Source organism: Oenanthe melanoleuca, chromosome 14, assembly GCF_029582105.1.
Source record: "Oenanthe melanoleuca isolate GR-GAL-2019-014 chromosome 14, OMel1.0, whole genome shotgun sequence".
Taxonomy (NCBI): Eukaryota; Metazoa; Chordata; class Aves; order Passeriformes; family Muscicapidae; genus Oenanthe; species Oenanthe melanoleuca.
Window position 1 is genome coordinate 12750940 of NC_079348.1, and position 19811 is coordinate 12770750.

Consider the following 19811-nt stretch of genomic DNA (forward strand, 5'->3'; position numbering starts at 1 on the left):
ACCAACTTCTGCAGCTTCACACACCTCTACACAGCCTTTTCCTGCTTTCTCTTCATTTATTCTTAGCCCCACCTTGAATGTTTACTAAATTCCAGTATTCAGAAGCACCAAAATCTGATTACTAACAGCAGCAAAGGTTTTTGGTTTTGTCCTTTGCTTTTTCTGCAATTCCTTTTTAAATAACTCAATTTCTTCTTCAGACATGTCTTGTGTCTCTGTGTTTAGCTGCTGTCCAAGCCCAGCTTTGCTTTCCACACCACAATCATGAGTGTTCAGGAAGGTTCAAGGATGTTTTATCAAACCATACCTGGCATTTCAGCAGCTCTCTGGATTCACCTGCTTGTTAGCACTTGAATTTTCTGCTATGGGAAATTGTTTATTCTTATTTTATTTAGCCTCTCACCTCCTTGGCTAAAGCACAAACACAGAAGAATCTCTAATGCTGAAATGAAGGAAGGCTGCAAGAACAGACCAATTTCTCAGTTTCATCTCTCCTGCCAGAAAAGATGACACCTAACTCAATTTTAATCAATGAAAAACTCAAAATCTCAACCGTGTCAACTTATCCTGGAGATCTGCTTCTCTAGGAATAATAAATCAGCTCCAGCTCTGTAGACACCACACCATTACCACTCCAGGCAAGGTTAACCCTGATAAACAACATTCAGCACCTGATTTAATAACAGCACACAAGTAGAGGCTGATGGAAATGGGAAAAGGTGTCAGTGTATTACAGGAGTTTGGATCTAAGAATTGCAGGATCTAAGAGTTTGTCCTAACTTCATTCACCACTAAGTAACATTTCTAATTTGAGGATTTTCCCTACACAACCAGTAATAGTAAAACTGTCTCATCTTCTAAATGATACTGGAGTATTTTCAAGGAGACACTTCCAGATAATTTGGAAATATTATCCACAATATTTGGAATAATGGCTGTGACCTCCAGCCATGGGGCTCTGCTGGGATAAAAACACACATGGGCATTAATGGGGAGCAAAACATGTGAGCAGATGGAGCTGGAAGGAACAAAACTCAGGATTCTGTACCTGCTTCTGACTTCCCCCATCTGCTGTGCATTAGCACAGCAACATTTCATGTGCTGCATTCTCAAATCAGTAATGTGATGGAAAACTTCACAAAATCTTCCCACAATAATCATCTCAGGTAAAATTTCCCCCTCATGCTGTATTCCAATCATCATAAACCCCTCTCTGATCCTCATGACAGAGCTGTGAGGAATTTCCTCCATTTTTCAGTGCTTCTATAGATGAGTTTGAGAAATAAAACCAAACTTAGCCTGATATTCCCCAGATTTGTTGTTTTTATTGGCACAAGTGACATCAGCTCTATGCAACTATTTGAGATGCTGCTCAATGCACTTTCCCTTCTCCCTTGTGCAGAAGACTCTCCCCTCCCACCCAACCCATTATCCAAATGCTCTGTGATGATGCTCAGGGAAGAGTTATTTTTGCTTTCACTTCTATTGTTCTCTCCCTGGTAGTGACAGATTCATTTAATATTTTTTTTTAAGAATGCTAACACACATCCTATTCAATAGGAATCTGAAATTTAAAGAAATCCACCTTTTTTTTTCTTTTTTTGCAAGCCATTATCCACAGCTAATAGATCTCCCTCCTGAAGCTGCAGCAGAGATGAAGTAATTTCAGGTACTATCACATTTCTATTCAGATCACAGGCAGCAATTCTTGCAGCGATTTTATTTCTCAGCAAAAATCATTATTGTCCCTCCTGAATTACCCTGAAGGGTCCTATTTTATTTCCACTACCTTTTCTCAACATTTCTTGATTAAAAAACAGTACATGATATTTGTTATCAAATATCAATATATAGACAAGAGTGTGAGAAATGGAGACTGGGGGAAAAGCAAAAGCACTTTACAAAACATAAACCTTTAATAAGCAGGAAGGAGAATTTAAAGCAGCCTAAGAGAAGACTGAAGCTGCAGATAGAAGAGTGCAGCACTTAGAGGGAACCATAGGAAAAAGGGGCAGAAATCCAAGGATCCAGCCCAAATCCATCCAGTAATTTTACAACTTCCTAAAGCTTCCAAGAATAATTCCTTCAGTTAGATTTTCTTAGCTCTGCAGGTACAACCAACTGCCTGATGAGATTTAAGGACAAAAGAAAGGCTTTAAAAGACTCAATCACTCAGCTTAATGAAAACATCTTGCATTATTTAACAAACAATCTATTAGGCAGCTCCAGCTCTCAGGAAACATGAGGTTTGATGGATCTGACTCCCTGCTGGAGTTTTATATCACAGTGACTCCAGCCCTTTCAAAGCAGTCTCAGTGATGTCACACACAAGTGAATTCAGCCTGGTTGAGCTGCATTGGACTTTCATATAGGAGCAGGAAAAGCAGCCAACAATTATTTAAAAAATTAAAAAATTAAAAAAGCTTTTCAGGCTCTGGAACTGGGGCATTGCTCAATAATTCGTTCTCAAGTCCATTTGAATTCTCATCTGTCAACTCTCCTTTTATTACCAGACTGTTCTATAAGCAGTGATCTGGCAGCACACTTGAAAAATCTACGTATTCCTTCTCATCCATCACAACTACAAACAATTTTCCAAGCAACAACAGAGACAGTGTAATTTCAAGAGCAATAAGCTCAACTCCCAACTCATTATTTTTATGCCATTGTAGTGTGGCATGAGAAATATCATGGAAAACTGGAAAGCTTTTCCTCTTTCCATCTTCAGCACACCAAAATGCATTGTTAGCCTTTAGAACTTTTTCCATCCCTCAAAAATAAGCAAAAAATAATTAAAGTCCAAGCTACTGAGGCTCAAGGAAGACAATTGAAATCTTGGTTGTTAAGTCACTACCTCAAAGCCTGAGGACACTTTGTTGCAGATAACAAAAGGATTTCGTCACAGAAAAAAAAAAAAGAAAAGAAAAAAAGAAAAAAAAAATAAAAATAGAAGTGCATGAGACAGTTTGACCAAGAAATTCAGTGAAGCCCCCACCCTCTCAGTACAGAAGGACAGGTGTTCATCAAATCTTGTTCTGCACTTCTACAAATATTTTCTAGCTTAGAGAACACATTCAGCCAGAGGAGCACTACATCATTCTTCAAAACATTCCCTCTTAACCAACACAAACCTAATTTTGATGAAAATATATGAAGCACAAAAAAACCCAAGTTTCTAAAAATAAACCTCCACCTCTCAGAACATTGTTCTGAAATGAAACTTTTGACAAACTAACAGAAAGGCAGTGACTTTGTGCAGCAAGGTGTTCCAGCAGGAAGAGCTGTTGATATTCTTGCAAAACCTACTATCTGGGGTAAAAAAAGGATCTTGTCCAATCCTCTGAGATCAAAATCTCTTGTGTACATTTTCACTTTTCAAGATATTTTTGTATTTCCTTTGCTGTGACTAAGCAGTTTCAAGGCAGAGATTTCCAACTGCAAGGCAGTGTTCATCTGGAGGAGGTCCAACCACCTCCTCCTCTCAGGGAACTGTTAATGTTTGATGTTCATGTTGAAAACAGCATTAATCATGCCTGAAAACAGGGAACTGGGGGTTGCCAAACATTCCAAATACTGAGTATTTCCTTATTCTGGCATAAATCCACACTCCTACAGCCTCCAGTCAGGGGATACAGATTAGATAATCAGAGAAAGAGGGGGTGAAGCACCAAACTAAGTGTTCACAGAGTGACATAATTTCAATATCCAAGGAGAGGCACTTGGAAAGGCCCTGTAGAATGATATTGCTGCTTTAGAGAGACAAAAAAATACATTAAAGGAACTTGACTGCAACGAGTCTGAGCGACATCAGCCAGTGCTGAGTGTCACTGGCCCCTCTGTCAATCAGGTCTGTAGCACCTTAGCATTGCCTTGGTTTGTGGCACACATTTCCTGCCAAAATATGGAATTAGACAGAGAATGAAGCCTGCAGCAAAGGCACAGGGTGGGTGTATCCAGCCTTTAGCTCCCTGTTGGTCCAGCCCTGCTCAGTTCCAACAGGGACTGTTGGGGAGGGAATAGAAAAATCTTATAAGTGCTTAGCAAGTAGTTCTGAAACAATGGATGAAATAGAGATGTTGGCATATTTTGATATAAATGCTAAAAACAGTGATGCAAAGGCTTAAGGCCTCTTCCTTTGTTTAAATAATACCAAATGCCACAAATACCAAAAAAACAACAAACATCCTGTCCCAAGCCTGGCAGAAAAGGTCTAAAGATAAGGGTTGCAAATCAAAAAGCCATAAAACATGGTAACTTAGTAGTTTCTATAAGTTGCATGCAAATATTAGGAGATTAGTATATTTTAATGATATATATGGTTAATGAAAATTAAAATATTCATCATTAAAAAATACTTATTGTGTTGTAAACCCTGCACAGCAGTGAGACACACTTGGAGCCCAAGTTCCTGTGGAGGTGACACAAGAAAGAGCCACAGGGCTATTAATGAACCTAACTGCAGCAATTCTCATCACTAAGACACATTCCCTGTGCTAAATATTCACATATTTCAGAGCATTTAAGCCAATTCAAGTGCAGTCACTTCAAAATCAGCAATCACAGGTAAGAGTCAGTGCCAGTGATTGATGACCAAAACAATTTAAAAGAAGATCTAAACCCAGTTACAAAATCTAATCTCTTCAGCAGAATGCTTTACTTACTGGACCTTGAGGACTGTTCTTGGCACTGGCAACCAGAGTCATAACATCAGATTTATAGTCCTGAAAAGAGAAGAGGGGAAAAAAATTAGTCAGATTAAAGATAATAGCTGGCACTTTATATATCAGGAATAAAAACCCACACTGAGCACCACTATAATTAGACTTGGAGGTGCCATTAGTAAAACATTTGGTTAGGGAGATTTTCCTTGCTGTGCCTTAGACCCTTTTGACTAAATTACACATTTTTTGGTTGTACCATGGTGATCCCCAAGGAAGCCAGCAGCTGATGTCTCTTTTAGCAGGCAGTGGGGTGGGAAGGGCAGGATGATGACACAGCTGCTGCCTTTCACAAACCTGGGGAGAGCTCCCCTGCCCCTCCTGAGCCAGGCCTGCACACGAAATTTGGGTGACAGTTCTCAGCCTCTCCAAATTCTCCCAGCATCTTATGGCAAATGACCCTCTATTCCATCAGAGGGACCTTGGCTCATTCCCTGCTTAGAGCAGCCCTGTAGATGTTGTTCCAAACCCTGAGGCACGGGCTGGGCAGGAGGCAGGCCCATGGCTGTGCTGGCTCACCATTCTTGTGCCACATCTAGGTCCAGCCTAAAGCAATGTAAAATCCCTCATTTCTACCCCCCAGGGAGCTTCTCTTCAGCCCAGCTGGCATTCCACAAGTCACAGAGCAGTCTGGGGCTTGGCATGACAATAAGCTGAGTATTCTGCTGTTATTGCAATACAGAAACAAAGGCTTGGAGGGGCTTTTAACAGGTGATAGAAGTGCCACAGTGTCTAAACACAGGTGCAATCAATTCAAGTGCAAGACTCAGGGCAGTAATTAAATATGATTTTAATATGAAATGTTAGAAAGAGTTAGCACGTTAAATTTTTGTCTCTTCCCTAACGAATACAGCTATTACACTTATATTTATATTTTGAAAAGGTCTCCCAGGGCTGGCCTCCTCTTGTCATGGCACTCCTGACAAAAAAGATCAGGTTTACATGGCAAGCCAAGCTACACAGTTCCCCCTACTGCTTGGGAATTAAATCTGATAGGCTGAAAATGAGGCCTGTCCAAGACAGCAAAGAGTAACTGCTATGAACTTCTTTTCATTATCATCATCAAGTATGCCTCCATATATAAAGCTTCTAGAGCCTTTATTTATAGGAGATGTGCTGTGACCCAGGAGACAGATGATATTTCAGGGAGCTGGTAGTAATTCTCCACTCCTTCACCCTGAGTATCCCCTAGTCTCTGAATTGTATAAATCAGAGCATCCCTCACTCTCCATTCAATTCAGCCATGGCAAACACTGTCTCCTTCATAGGAAGTGCCCACAAACAGACTTTACAAGGTGGAAATAGATGTCAAACTACCGTCAAAATCACCTCCCAGACAAACCCCTGCAGCCCAGTTCTGTGTTTCCCACAAAGGACAGCAGTCACTCTTGTCCCCTCTAAGGAGCTGCAAACTGAGACCAACACTGAGAACATCCACCAAGCAAACCTTCTCTGTTCCAGCCTGGATGATTTAACAGTGCCTCCACACCCTTACCCACTGCTGTGCCACTCAGCTGCTGTGCCTGTGCTGCCTTTTCAGGTCTTCTTCAAGTTTCCTCTGTCACTCTCCTCCCTCTGCCCCTTCACCTGAGCTGCTGTGTTCCTGCTGCCCCCAGAGCCCTTTCCCTGCTCCTGCTCTGCTGTCCTCTGTGCAGCAGGATGGGTGTGCACAGGATGGGTGTGCACAGGATGGATGTGCAGCAGGATGGATGGATGTGCACAGGATGGATGGGTGTGCACAGATGGGTGTGCACAGGATGGATGGGTGTGCACAGGATGGATGGGTGTGCACAGGATGGGTGTGCAGCAGGATGTGCACAGGAGGGATGGGTGTGCACAGGATGGGTGTGCACAGGATGGGTGTGCACAGGATGGATGTGCACAGGATGGATGGGTGTGCACAGGATGGATGTGCACAGGATGGGTGTGCACAGGATGGGTGTGCACAGGATGGATGTGCACAGGATGGGTGTGCACAGGATGGGTGTGCAGCAGGATGGGTGTGCACAGGATGGGTGTACACAGGATGGTGTGCACAGGATGGGTGTGCCCAGGATGGGTGTGCACAGGATGAATGGATGTGCACAGATGGGTGTGCACAGGATGGATGGTTGTGCACAGGATGGATGGGTGTGCACAGGATGGATGGTTGTGCACAGGATGGATGGGTGTGCACAGGATGGATGTGCACAGGATGGGTGTACACAGGATGGTGTGCACAGGATGGGTGTGCACAGGATGGATGGGTGTGCACAGGATGGGTGTGCACAGGATGGTGTGCACAGGATGGTGTGCACAGGATGGGTGTGCACAGGATGAATGGATGTGCACAGATGGGTGTGCACAGGATGGATGGTTGTGCACAGGATGGATGGGTGTGCAGCAGGATGGGTGTGCACAGGATGGTGTGCACAGGATGGTGTGCACAGGATGGGTGTGCACAGGATGGATGGGTGTGCACAGGATGGGTGTGCCCAGGATGGGTGTGCACATGATGGATGTGCACAGGATGGGTGTGCACAGGATGGATGGGTGTGCACAGGATGGATGGGTGTGCAGCAGGATGGGTGTGCACAGGATGGTGTGCACAGGATGGTGTGCACAGGATGGGTGTGCAGCAGGATGGGTGTGCCCAGGATGGGTGTGCCCAGGATTGATGGGTGTGCACAGGATGGGTGTGCACAGGATGGATGTGCACAGGATGGATGGGTGTGCACAGATGGGTGTGCACAGGTGGGTGTGCACAGATGGATGTGCACAGGATGGGTGTGCACAGGATGGGTGTGCACAGATGGGTGTGCACAGGATGGGTGTGCACAGGATGGGTGTGCATAGGATGGTGTGCCCAGGATGGGTGTGCACAGATGGGTGTGCACAGATGGGTGTGCACAGGATGGGTGTGCACAGGATGGATGGATGTGCACAGGATGGGTGTGCACAGATGGGTGTGCACAGGATGGGTGTGCACAGGATGGATGGATGTGCACAGGATGGATGGATGTGCACAGGATGGGTGTGCAGCAGGATGGATGGATGTGCACAGGATGGATGGATGTGCACAGGATGGATGGATGTGCACAGGATGGTGTGCACAGGATGGATGTGCACAGGATGGATGGGTGTGCACAGGATGGGTGTGCACAGGATGGGTGTGCGCAGGATGGATGTGCAGCAGGATGGATGGGTGTGCAGCAGGATGGGTGTGCAGCAGGATTTGCACAGATGGGTGTGCCCAGGATGGGTGTGCACAGGATGGATGTGCAGCAGGATGGGTGTGCAGCAGGATTTGCACAGGATGGGTGTGCCCAGGATGGGTGTGCAGCTATCTGTATTCTGTGCCCATTTCCTCCCCTCCCTCCCCATCAGGCTGCTGCTGTTCCAGAGCTCCTCAGGCTGCAGGACTGCCCTGGGATCTCAGCTCCCCAGTGCTCAGGAAGGACTGTGACAATCCAAACTAACCTTTCTGCAGGGCTGCTCCTCCTGGGAGCCTCCCAACACGTTTTGTTTCTCACTACTCTTCCAGAAGGCAATGCCCCGAGTTCCAAATAAATATGACATTTCAAGCAGCTATTTTGCAGATATACTTCTTCCCCCCCCCCCAACCCAGCTAATTTCTAAGCACTGCACAGCTCTGTGAACCTGTAACAAATGAATAAACAGCTTTAGGCCAGTGCTGCTTGTGGGACACCTTGGGAAGCTCATGGTGTGCTCCCTGTTAATAACTCACTTACCACCTGTGAAAATCCACATTGAACCAGAAAATAAAAGCAAAAATTGCAAAACTCCTCAGGTCTAGGTTGTTTGGGGGAAGCAGAGAATTCCAACACCAATCCAGACTAATCTAAACCTGTTAGCAAGAGCCCAAATCCCTTCTCCAGTAGTTCCAAACACTTGGACTGGGATCCACCAAGCAACCAGCCTTCTCCTCCTCCTGCAATACACAGGCTGAAATCACCATTCCCTCACCACAGCTGCAGCACCCAGCACTGACAGACAAAGGAGATTAATTCTCATCATGATGATTTTCACATAAGACACTTTCCTCTAGACCATTTCTGTGTTTACAGCAAACAAAAAATTGGTTTGTGGAGTTGCTTTTGCACTCATTTTCAGGTAATGTGTCATAATAATACCTGGTACATGCTCAGGTTATGCAAAGTATTGTGCCACTGACAAATCATTTAACTACACACTTGTCTTGGAGGCTGCAGGAAAATGGAAATTACACTGTTCCAACACTGCAGCAGCACAATAAACAAAAAGTTTCTCCCTCCTGTAGAGCTACACTTCATGTTCCTATCAATGCCTCCTCCAGGCAATTTCTTTTGGGTCTCTTGTTTCCATTAACATTTGTATTTTGAGGTGATTTCTACTTGGTACTCGAAGGTGGAATTGCAACAACCATTTACAGGCTATTTTGTTGTCAGGGCCTGTTCTGTTACCAAGGGCAGCTGTGCTGTGTCCATGCCAGGCTTTCCAGAAGTTTCTTATGATTCCCATTACATCCATCTGCCCTTAGAGAAATCAAGAAATGGCAATAAAACACTCCCTAAATTTTATATGAGGCACAGCCTTCTCCCCACCCCTCAAACTGAAAGTTTGGAGTAAATGTCAGCTAACAGACATTACTATCCATTCTTCTGCCTTTAATGGGAAAAATAAATTTTGGTAGTCTTTCCCCAGTGTTAAAAGTCTTAGCTACTCCCTGGGGATAGAAAGAATCAATGCAAGTAAGATCCATATTTTCTTTCTTGGAACACCACTACTTCCAGCAATTTATTTGACTGACTATGCCTTCTATTACCATGTAAATTGTTTCAGGCTGCAGGAAAAAAAAAAAAGTATTAATCTCCCCTCAGTAAGTCATAAAATAAAGAAATCAATTTCAAGGTCAATTTAGTCTAAATAACACCTGCTGCCCTTTTTGTAACATGCAGACTCCTCTGAAACACTAAGTTGCTGTCTATAAAGGCATCAGTACGTGATGTCTCACATAAATCAGGGAGCTCTGTGGTACAGTCCAGCTGATTTGCAGGGCACAGCTGGGGCTGGCAAAAAAAGATTCAGAGAAGGTCCCTTCACATCACACCTCCTCAACAGCAGCACGAGGCTTTACAGCAGGGAGCAAAGCCAGGGGAGCTGGAGCCAGCAGGGGTCTGGTTCTGCAGGCAGTTTGTGCCTTGTGAGGATTTGGGGCTGTGCTGGGAGTCCCAGCTCTGTGCTGGGGCATTCAGATCCATGAAGGGTGGGCAGCCCCAAGCATGAGCTTCAGAGAAGGGGAAAAGGACAAAAAACTGGCAGTAACAAGAGGAAAGCTTTCCTTCTGTTGGGAAGCAGGGTGGAATGGCAGAGACTGGAAATAGAATAATGTTGTTTTGTTTTTTCCCTGTCCTAGAATCCAGAAAAGGGAAACAACTTGAAATATTCTCAACTGCTTCCATGGAGGGAAAACTTTTAAATGGAAATCCATCTTTCTTTTAAATGTACCTAGTGTGCTCTCATTGTAGCACAAGACAGCATTTGATGGCTCTAGAGGGGCTGTTCATCCATGTCCTTCTCCTGAAAGGTTTGCCTTGAGCTCTGTCACCTTTCTGGGCTGTAACAGAAAAGATCCAAACCCCAGGACTGGGTGTCTGGTCACTGTGCTCCTCCCCACTGTGGTACTTCTTTCCCATAAAATAAACACAATTTTCCTTTCCCATGTCCAATGCACAGCAGTGCTGGTGCCTTGTTAAACACAAAGTTCCTGACAGGTTTTTATTTCTTCCTCTAGGTCCCCCAGCAGGAGACAATCTGGACAATCAATACCCAGGCAGCAGAAGTTCCTGAATGAAGCAAATATTCAGATATTCTGGAGAGGGGACTCTCTATTCCTGTAAGACTTCTCCAATGAAAATAAAACAATGTCCTGATGAAAAGGGCTGGGGACATAAGGATGCACAAGGCTGAGCAGACAGCAAATTGAGATCAATCTACAGAAAATGGTCTAACACAGGAGCCCTTTAAACCAGGAACAGGCTGTGGCTTCCCTAACAGAGATTCAGCACAGCTCTGCTCCAGGATATGGAACAGCCCCCAGGTCTCTCCAGGCAGGCAAAGAACAATGCTCCATGCAGAAATTCACAGCAGCAGAATTCTCTCTCAAACTGCTGGCAAGAGTGGATGGTGTCCAAGGCCTTCCCATCATTTATTGCATGGGTGAATCTGGAATTATTGGAATTATACACAGCAGGAATACCTCCCTACTGTACCCAAAGAGAAAACCAGCCCCAACTCTGTCCTTCAGAGCAGGGAGTACACAGCACTATCCCTGGTTCACAGTTCAGAGTTAGCACTGGAATGTGGAGCCATTTTATTATTTATTATTTATTATTTATTTATTATTATTTATTTATTTATTATTATTTATTATTTATTATTTATTATTTATTATTTATTATTTATTATTTTATTATTCAGCTTTATCTGGAAGACAACATTTCACCAAAATATAATTTAATCAACTCTGATATATTCACATATTTATAGAGTATAATGATTCCCCTATGATGATACACTAGCAAAAAGGAATGATGCCCTTTTCCACCAGATAACACTCAGTGAATCAAAGGTTACATAGAAATAAACTGGAAAATATAAAGTCACAGAAAAAAAAAATCATTTACTTACTGGATATAAAGAAAATATTCCATTTTTTTTTAAATCCATGGGCCTGAATCCTATTTAATGCAAACTTCTCTGTGAAATCCCACTATCACAAGCCAAGGATAATGGCTGTGTATCAGGAGCTGCCAATATACTGACTCAGTGAGTCAAGAAACAAGGATGAGATTTACTAGGAGTGATAAGCATATTAATGTTATATCATCAAAAATCACACAAATACTCATTTTGCAGTTGAATGTGTCTAATAGCATGAGATTCCACAGTACAAAAACAAACAGAAGCCTGACATGGCTGTCCAAGGGCTCAAAAGATTAGGAACACAAGAAAAGAGCAACTTTTTTTTAAAGGCTTTATTTGTTTGAGGTAAAGGAACAGAAACAACCACTAACTTCAGATGCAGAGCAGAAAGTGCAATGTAAGACACACAAGGAAATGGGAAATTAACTTTTCCATGTGCCAAGAAGAAGCTTCAGAATCTTGAACAATGAAGCCCCGTAAAAACAGGGGGAGATGAGGAATATAAACAGTGCAAGAAGAAACTCAGAATATTCCTGACTACTCCTGCTCAACTGAATGATTATGTATTTCCTAATCCTCCAGCAGCCCATGAAGTGGGTAAATTGCTGCAGGATCTGCTGTGAAATCAAGGTGAAGAAAAAGACAAAACAAGGGGAGAGTTAAATAAATACTTTCAAAATGTAATCACAAAGGGCAGAGATGAGCTTGCTGACATTGCCCATTATCTCCCGAGCAGAATTACTTCAGGTTTAGTGAGGCAGGAGATTTCAGTCACCTACAAGTCACTCAGGAACATTTATCTGGGAGTGTTAGCAGACAATCTGGAGCAGGATCTGCTGAGCAGGGATAGCCATCAGCCAGGTCCCAGGGCTGGGAGGGTTTGCCCTTGCACTGCAGCAGCAGCAGAGGTCCCAGGGATCTCAGAAAACGAACCTGCCTGCAGGGAGTGCAGATTGCCCAGCCCCTGTGGCACTGCAGCTCAGCTCAGATAAGAAATCAGAAGTTTCTGTCTGCTGGAAGCTCAGAGACACCCAGCTGGGCTGTATCTCTGCTCCAAACAGCCTGGGATAATGTTTCCAGTGATTCCTGATTTTCACCGACCAAAGCAGAAAGTGCTGGAAATCTCACAGGAGCATTCTCCCATGGCACCCCACCAGGAAATGCTAAATTCCCCAGCCAGCCAACGTTTTCATTAGGTGGATTTAAAGGCAAAAAGATCAGGCACATGATGCATGCACACTATTTGTTCCCTCAGGCACAGAAATATTTCTTACGCTGCAGAATTTTCAGTCAATGATTGTATTTTAAATTTATTCACTGCCTGATCACCATGGCATGCTGCTCCTCACAGAAGATAACTTTTCATGTGGTTCTCTGGCACCAGTTAGAACAGAGCACAAACCCAAGCACTAATACTCTGCTGGAGCAATACACCACCCACCTTGCATTGTCCTGCCCCAAAATGCTTAGACAAGCTATGATCAAGTGTCTAGGGCTGAGACTTCAGAAAATAATCAATATAAGCACATTGTTACATTCCTGGGAACAATTCCATGCCTGTGAAGTTCACTTATTTAGAACTGGCTGTAAAATTAACAAGCATTACATTGGGTCTTTCAGAAAAAAAGACCAGAACATACTCTGCCCAGTCCTTGCTATATTACATGCATATAAATCTCCTCTGTGGGGACTGTTGATGGTCTAACATGACAGAGCCTTGGCTCAGAAAATAAATATTTCACTGCTGTGGAGAATTAGCAGGTTTTACAGTGGCTGCAGCCCCTCTGCTTTCAATGCCTTGGGAAACACACTGAGTGCATCCAGCTCCCCAGTGGATGGCACAGCATCACCTGCTGCCCAAAGCATTCTCCTCCTCCCTTCCTGCCCCTGGCAGCAGCAGGCCATGGACTCTGCCTCCACCACTTCAAAATGGTAAGAGCTGATGCACATATGCATTTGAAATATTACTACGTTACAGTGCTGTGATTATTTTTTTTTCACTCTGCTCCTATTGCCCAGGGCCTGGGGAGCTCCCCCAGCACTGCAATCCTAGGTTTGCTTTAGTCACAGGAAAATTTAACATATGCACCACCTCCTCTTTGTTAAAACATTGTAATACCTGTTCTCTGAATGCCATGTCAATGCACACCTGCAATTCCAAGCCACCTTCTGCCCTGAACACTTGCTGGCTTAGCACAGATTTCTCTTGGCATGGATAGAAAAACTACAGTTAAGTATTTCAATTTTCCTTATGTACTAGCATTCATGTTATTTTTCAGGAAGGTTGATGAGGCCTGAAATAACACGACATTTCTTCCTTTTATTGAAGAAATACATATAAATGCAAACAAAAGTGAGGAATCAATTCAAAATCCTAGGATAGCTTTCCAATAAATAAAAGTGAAATGAAAATTCAGTTGCATGCAGCTATTACAAGCTCATCTAACTCTGCCAAGATAGCACTTCAGCTCCGTGTTTATTCCTGTCAGAATAATATGAGGAATGCTCTATCAGTTGGAACTGGATTACAATAAATAAGATTCCATTTAAGAATAAATGGCTCGAGTCCTGAGGGCAATTTAAAATTTGTATATTTAAGAAAAATAAATCTATATCCCTTGCAAGGAAATAATACTTTGGACAGTGAGTTTATGAAGGGATGCAAGCTATGAAATTATGTAGCTGATGCTAATGTACCACAGTACCTTTAGTCAGCTAAAGAAAACCAGCAGTAAAACACAGCAAGCAGAGAGAAGGAAGGGAAATGCTCTGAGAAAGTGCTGAAACACACAGAGAATGATGCACCAAGAATAGAAATTAAGGCCAGGATCACTTCCCCATAACCACCTCCCTGCTCTCTGCCACCAGGGTAAGCCTGTTTCCATGGCATGCTGTGGAAACTGGAATAGCAACAGCCAAGAGAGCTCTGCCAGAATGTTCAGTGTCTCTGTGGTGCTCTCAGATGTCAGAACCTAGAGCAGAAAGTTGTGACTGCATTCAAAATGAGTGAGGGCATCCCTCCAAATCCTCTGGGCTGGACCTGAGTCTCCTTCCTAAAGATTTCTCCTCAAGAAAGTGGAACCCAGAGCCATCATTGGTATCTAATTCTGTGCTCCACAAAGACACCTCCAAATTTGTCACTATTCCAAGACCTCAAATAAATGCCAAGTTGGAATTTTCATGGAAGCCATGGTTTGACACTGGGCAAAATCCAGGCACCAAGGACAGGCACCCACTTAACAATTAACAATTAACAAAGGGTTCAAGAGTTAGGAACCAGGAGAAGACACTCCAAGGGCAAAACATGCTCAGCTTACAGGTACAAAGTGATTTTATACTAACAAAGTATACTAACAGGAGGATAATGAGAATAAAATAAGCCCTTAAAGAGACTTTTTCTTCCCCCAGCCCCTCTCTGCATGGATCCAATGGATCCTCAGGGGCTGTGGGTGGATCTCTGCATCCCCCTGGATCCCACAGGCTGAGGTTGACATCTTCACCCCTTTATGTCACAGCACTGAATCATGTCCTAAATAAAGAACAGAAATCAAACTTCTCCACAAGCTAAAACTTGCAGCTTTAAGTCACAAAAAGCTTTCATTTATTCATGATGGAACTTTCATCTCTGGTTGTTCCCTAAACAGAACTGGGAGTCAAAATGATTTGTGGCTGTTTGAGTTTGAAGGGATGAAGATGTGCAGTTAGAGCTCTGGGTGGCTGATTGCCAACACAAAATTGCACATGACAGGTGAGAATTCACTTCTGAAATGGACATCAAATCCAAGGAAATACATCTCTCATACTTTCAAAACAGACAGAATTTCCCTAAAAATAGGTTTTGAGGAGGATTAAACAATCTGTGAAGAAGCTCACAGGACAGAAGAAGCATTTCAAACAGTTCCCCCTGGTTTACAGAAGTGACTTAGCAAATTTCCAAGTCACTATTGAAAAGTGCAAGGTGAGAAATTTCTGTTTCCCCTGGTGATGGACTCTGCTCTGAGACCCAGCTGTAATCTGATGTGGTTTCTGTCTCAGCAGCTGCATAAAGCTTCCACCTTGTGTCCCCTGACACGAGTGACAGTGGCTTTTCTGAGGCTCCCAGCACTGAAATCCTGCAGACAGGCAGCTCCAGGATTCCCTGGGTCACAGTCCTGACTAAAGAGTGTGGTTAACCTTTCCAGAGATCCACTGCCACAAGACAAAAGCTTTCCAAGTTTGTGTCCATCATCACCCATTCCTCTGACATGGCAAGACTGCATTTTTGGAGCTAGAGAGAAGAAGCACTGACTTCACCAGAGGTGGATTTGCAAATGAACTTACACAGAGATGCTCACTTCAACACTTGCTTGGCTTTAACAAACCAAACTGAGCACAGCCAGTGCTTTACTGCCAACACATTCAGCATGGAAACAGGGAAAGGAACAGCAGCCCCAGCTTACAGCAGCCAGTCTGCACAGAGAGCTGAGCACTGCCACCCCAGAGCTCCTGCACAGCTCTGACAGTCCCAGCCTGAGCTGCAGGCTCTGCTCTGACAGCAGCACAACAGGCTGAGTGTTTATTTCAAATAAACTTGGGCCCTCTCTGCCTAGGATGGATATTCAGCACTGGGCAGGACAACACTGCAGCTTCAGTCCCTGCAAACCTCTCTGCCTCTGCACAGGGAACAGCTGAAATTCCAGCTCTGCAGATCTAGATGAACTAACTGTGCTTCACATCTCCTGTTGCTTGCCCCCCACCCACAGCAGGTACATCCCAGCAGCCAGCACTGGCTCCTGGTGCTGTGACCTGCTCCCAACACAGAACCAGCTCCCTGGTTATTTACTAAAGCTGAACTTACAGGGGAAGTTGCTCTGTCTGGGACCTGCTCTGTTATCTGAGGCTTACTGGTTCTTAAGTTAGAGTCACTTGGTTGTAAATCAAATGGTATCTAATTAAAAAATAACCACAACAGTGTTAGAGCTCACCATTACTGGCTGTGCCTGTCAGAAAAGGATACTCAGTAAAATGAACACGGAGCCAAAAATTAATGTCCCAAACAAAACTATTTTATTTACAAGCAAACAACAGTCAGCTTGTAAATAACATTTCTGTAATAAAGGGTGAATTTCCTTGCTGCATGTCCAGAGGAACAGTGGATTTTGGCCTTCACTCTTTCACTCCTCAGGCACTGAGGAAGCAATGGAAAAGAGATTATCGTCTTAAAGGAAAAGAATCCTGCATGCAGATTGTGGGGCTTGATACCAGAAGCCATAATACCCCTTTCTATTCAGAAAAGAACTGATAAGCACTGCAACTCCAGGAGCCAATGCTCACTGCAGTGCCTGAAGGGGCAAACATGAATTTAAGGCTAAGCCTATGTTACATGTTTAGTCTTTAATCAGCTGTGCAGAGAGCAGCTCCATCCTCCCAGATCTGCTCTGGAGAGAAGGCTGAAAGATCAGAACCCTCCCCACTCTGCCTGCATGGCTGGGGAGGAGGGGAATGATAAAACCTGCAGAACTGGGTCCCAGCAGAACAAGACAAACACCAAAATACTGCCCAGGGCAGGGCTGGCAGCTCCCTCTTCCCCAGGTTCATACAGCATGGAACACTGAGAGCCAGCCCTTGGGCAGGGCTCCTCTAGCCTTAACTTTAAACCCCTAGAGCCCTTTCCATGCCCTGTCATGGAATTGACAATCACCATGAGAACTGAGAAGCCTTTTGTGGTTTTTCTGATTCACAACTAATATTTTCAGGGTGAAAATCTGTTGTATTTAAAACAGCACATGTTTATATCTCTGAGATACAATATACACATTTTACAAAAAAACTCATTAAAGCAGCAATCCAAAGTGTTAAGAAGACTTCTATAAACACTGAGGTTTTCCTCCATGCAAATTAGACTGACAAAATCTCAGGCATGACCCAGCCTGAGAGTTTTTAAGAGTCAAACCTTGGCTTCAGTGTCATTCCATCATTCCCCTGAATCTCTCTCTTTTTAAACAGCAGCTATGCTTAAGCCTGGAAATAGAGGGAAGTGAATCTTCCTCCCAGAACATTCTGTGCTTTCTTGCCAAGTCATCCTGTGGATGTGCTTTGCTACAGCTCACAAGTCAATTGTTGTGGTGGTTCCATCTGACACCCATCAGTCTGTCCTGCCCACGGAGCAGGCAAGCTGCCTGCAAAACCTGTCAATCCTTCAGGCACTGCCTTAACCAAACACAAATGGACTAAGAGCAATGCCAAGCTGTCACTCTGCATTTATCAACGAAAGGGAATAATTTTTAGGAAAATAATAATAATAAGCTCTCCTCTCAGTACCAACGCTAAATGACCTGAAAAACTTTCCTGAGGGACTGAAGCCTTAGAACAAAGTTTCATTTCATCTTCCTAGATCTGACAGCTCAATTTCCCAAGTTCCCAGGGACCTTCAGCAGTGCTAAGCAGAGGCAGTAACAAATGTCAGTGTTTACTCTGAGATCTCTTTGTTAAAGCTCTCTGTGCTCAGCAGTCTTTAATAACCCTCTTTAGGCACAGGCAGGGCATGTTCTGCATAAAGCAACCAGGAGTGACTCAGCACAGCGTCTGTGAGAGCTAAACAAGATGGAATTGCAGTATTTGACTAACACAAATAATCACATTCCCTATCAGGACCCTTCCCCTGGAACCAGCTTTGTTTTCAAGCAGCACAAGCCCAATGCTCTGCCCTGCCTGCAGCAGCCCCCACGGCTCACAGCATGAGGTGCTGCAGCTGTGATGGGCAGAGGATGAGAAGCCAGCCCAGAGCAGAAATCCTCAGCTCTGGAGGAGTCCAGCTGCTGGGACAGGGTGTGCTCACTGCAGCCAGCCTTCCACAAAAGCCACAATAACTTTTTCCTCATAATGTCCAAGGTTTTCAAAAGCTGGCTCCGCATTACAGATGCTAAGGAGGTGAACAGCAGTGCAATGGGCAACAGGAGCTTCCTGCACTCAGTTTACAATAAAAGCTTTTCTTCTCTAATGAAAAAGCAAACCAACCTTGAATTTCCAGAACAAGACTTATCTGAGCTGTCTCTACTTCCACTTTTTAATGAAAATAAATAACCAGGAAAATATCTGGGGGCTTTAATGCCATTTAAAACAATATTTTTGATAAGGTGTTTTCCTTTGATAGTACATTTGACTAAGAACACTGCAACTACAACACTACAACAAGAGAAAGAAACAGGATCAAAGAAAATAAAATAGGAACCAGAAGAAAAAGTTAATTAACTTCAAAAAGCAGGATATACAACTCAAGTCATTCCTTAGGGCTATCCATGTAACCTGGTCTTAAAGGCCTTCAGTTATGAAAACTCCACTTTCCCCAAGTCATTTATTCCATTTCATTTAGAAAGCTTTTCTTAATGCCAAATGTCATCTCTTTTGCTGCAATTTAAGCCCATTACCACTTGCTCTTTTCCCCGTGGATCTGCATTATCATCATCACCTGAGTCTCTGCAGCAACTTTTCCTGCATCTAAAGACTGCCAGTACAGCTTCAGGGGTTTTCCTCTTCCTGAATCTCAGCAACCCCTGCTCTTCAGTCTGAACTCCCATACAATAATACAATGAATAGAAGTCACTATTTTACATAATTTGGGCAGACAGTGCATGACAAGAATTGAAGGTGAGGCCGAATGTGAAAGATCTTCAATTTTTTTGACAATTTTGGGAAGTGGCACCTGAATCATTAATATTCATGGCCAGATATGCACACATATTTACAGACCTCTTTGCTTTTGGGATATTTCAGCATTGGTGAGTCAAGCCTTCAAGGATTTCCATACCTATTTATTTCTAACCACATGCACACCTGGGCAAGCCAGCTCTCAGGACTGGAGAATTGTTCTTGAGTGCAATTGGTCATTTCAAACTCCCAAAGATGAGCTTTATTCAGCTTTCAGGAGCTGGTTATTCAAGCACAACCACAGATGGCAGCTTTTGGCTCCAGCACCAAACTCCCACTTGCATCTTCCTTCAGATGCAGAGTTTTCAGCTGGCCCATAAAACCAGAGACAGCTGCAAAATTTAGAATCTGGTCAGTCTTTCAGATGATCAACTCCCAGTGCAGTTTATTACTCCCAGCCCTGTGCCTGGAGATCCTGGATGTGCCCAGTTCCCAGGATTTCTGAGCCACAGGGATTCTCTGAGTGAAGGACACAGCAAAACACTCCTTGCATGTTCCAATGTCAAGTTCTCATTCCCACCCCACTCCAGGAACTCTGTTCCACTCTTAGCAAATAAGCACTGCTGCTGATACAGAGGGAAATACACTCACACCACTGCAGACGGGGTTTATTTGTAGAAATATCTCTCTAAACATAATTAACAACTAATGGCAGCAAAGAGCAAACACATTATTTGTCCTTTTTTTTTTTCACTTTGAACCCAGAAATAGCAACCCAGCAGG

The 19811-nt window shown here is 43.7% G+C and overlaps 1 protein-coding gene across 1 annotated transcript in view; it reads right to left on the minus strand.

Moving 5' to 3' along the window:
• The window catches only part of RBFOX1 (RNA binding fox-1 homolog 1), a 1071989-nt gene that overhangs the window by 942972 nt on the left and 109206 nt on the right, over positions 1-19811 (minus strand). Inside the window, exon 2 of the mRNA XM_056503454.1 lies at positions 4662-4721. Coding sequence (XP_056359429.1) covers positions 4662-4721 — 60 coding nt within the window. The remainder of the gene's footprint in view (positions 1-4661; positions 4722-19811) is intronic.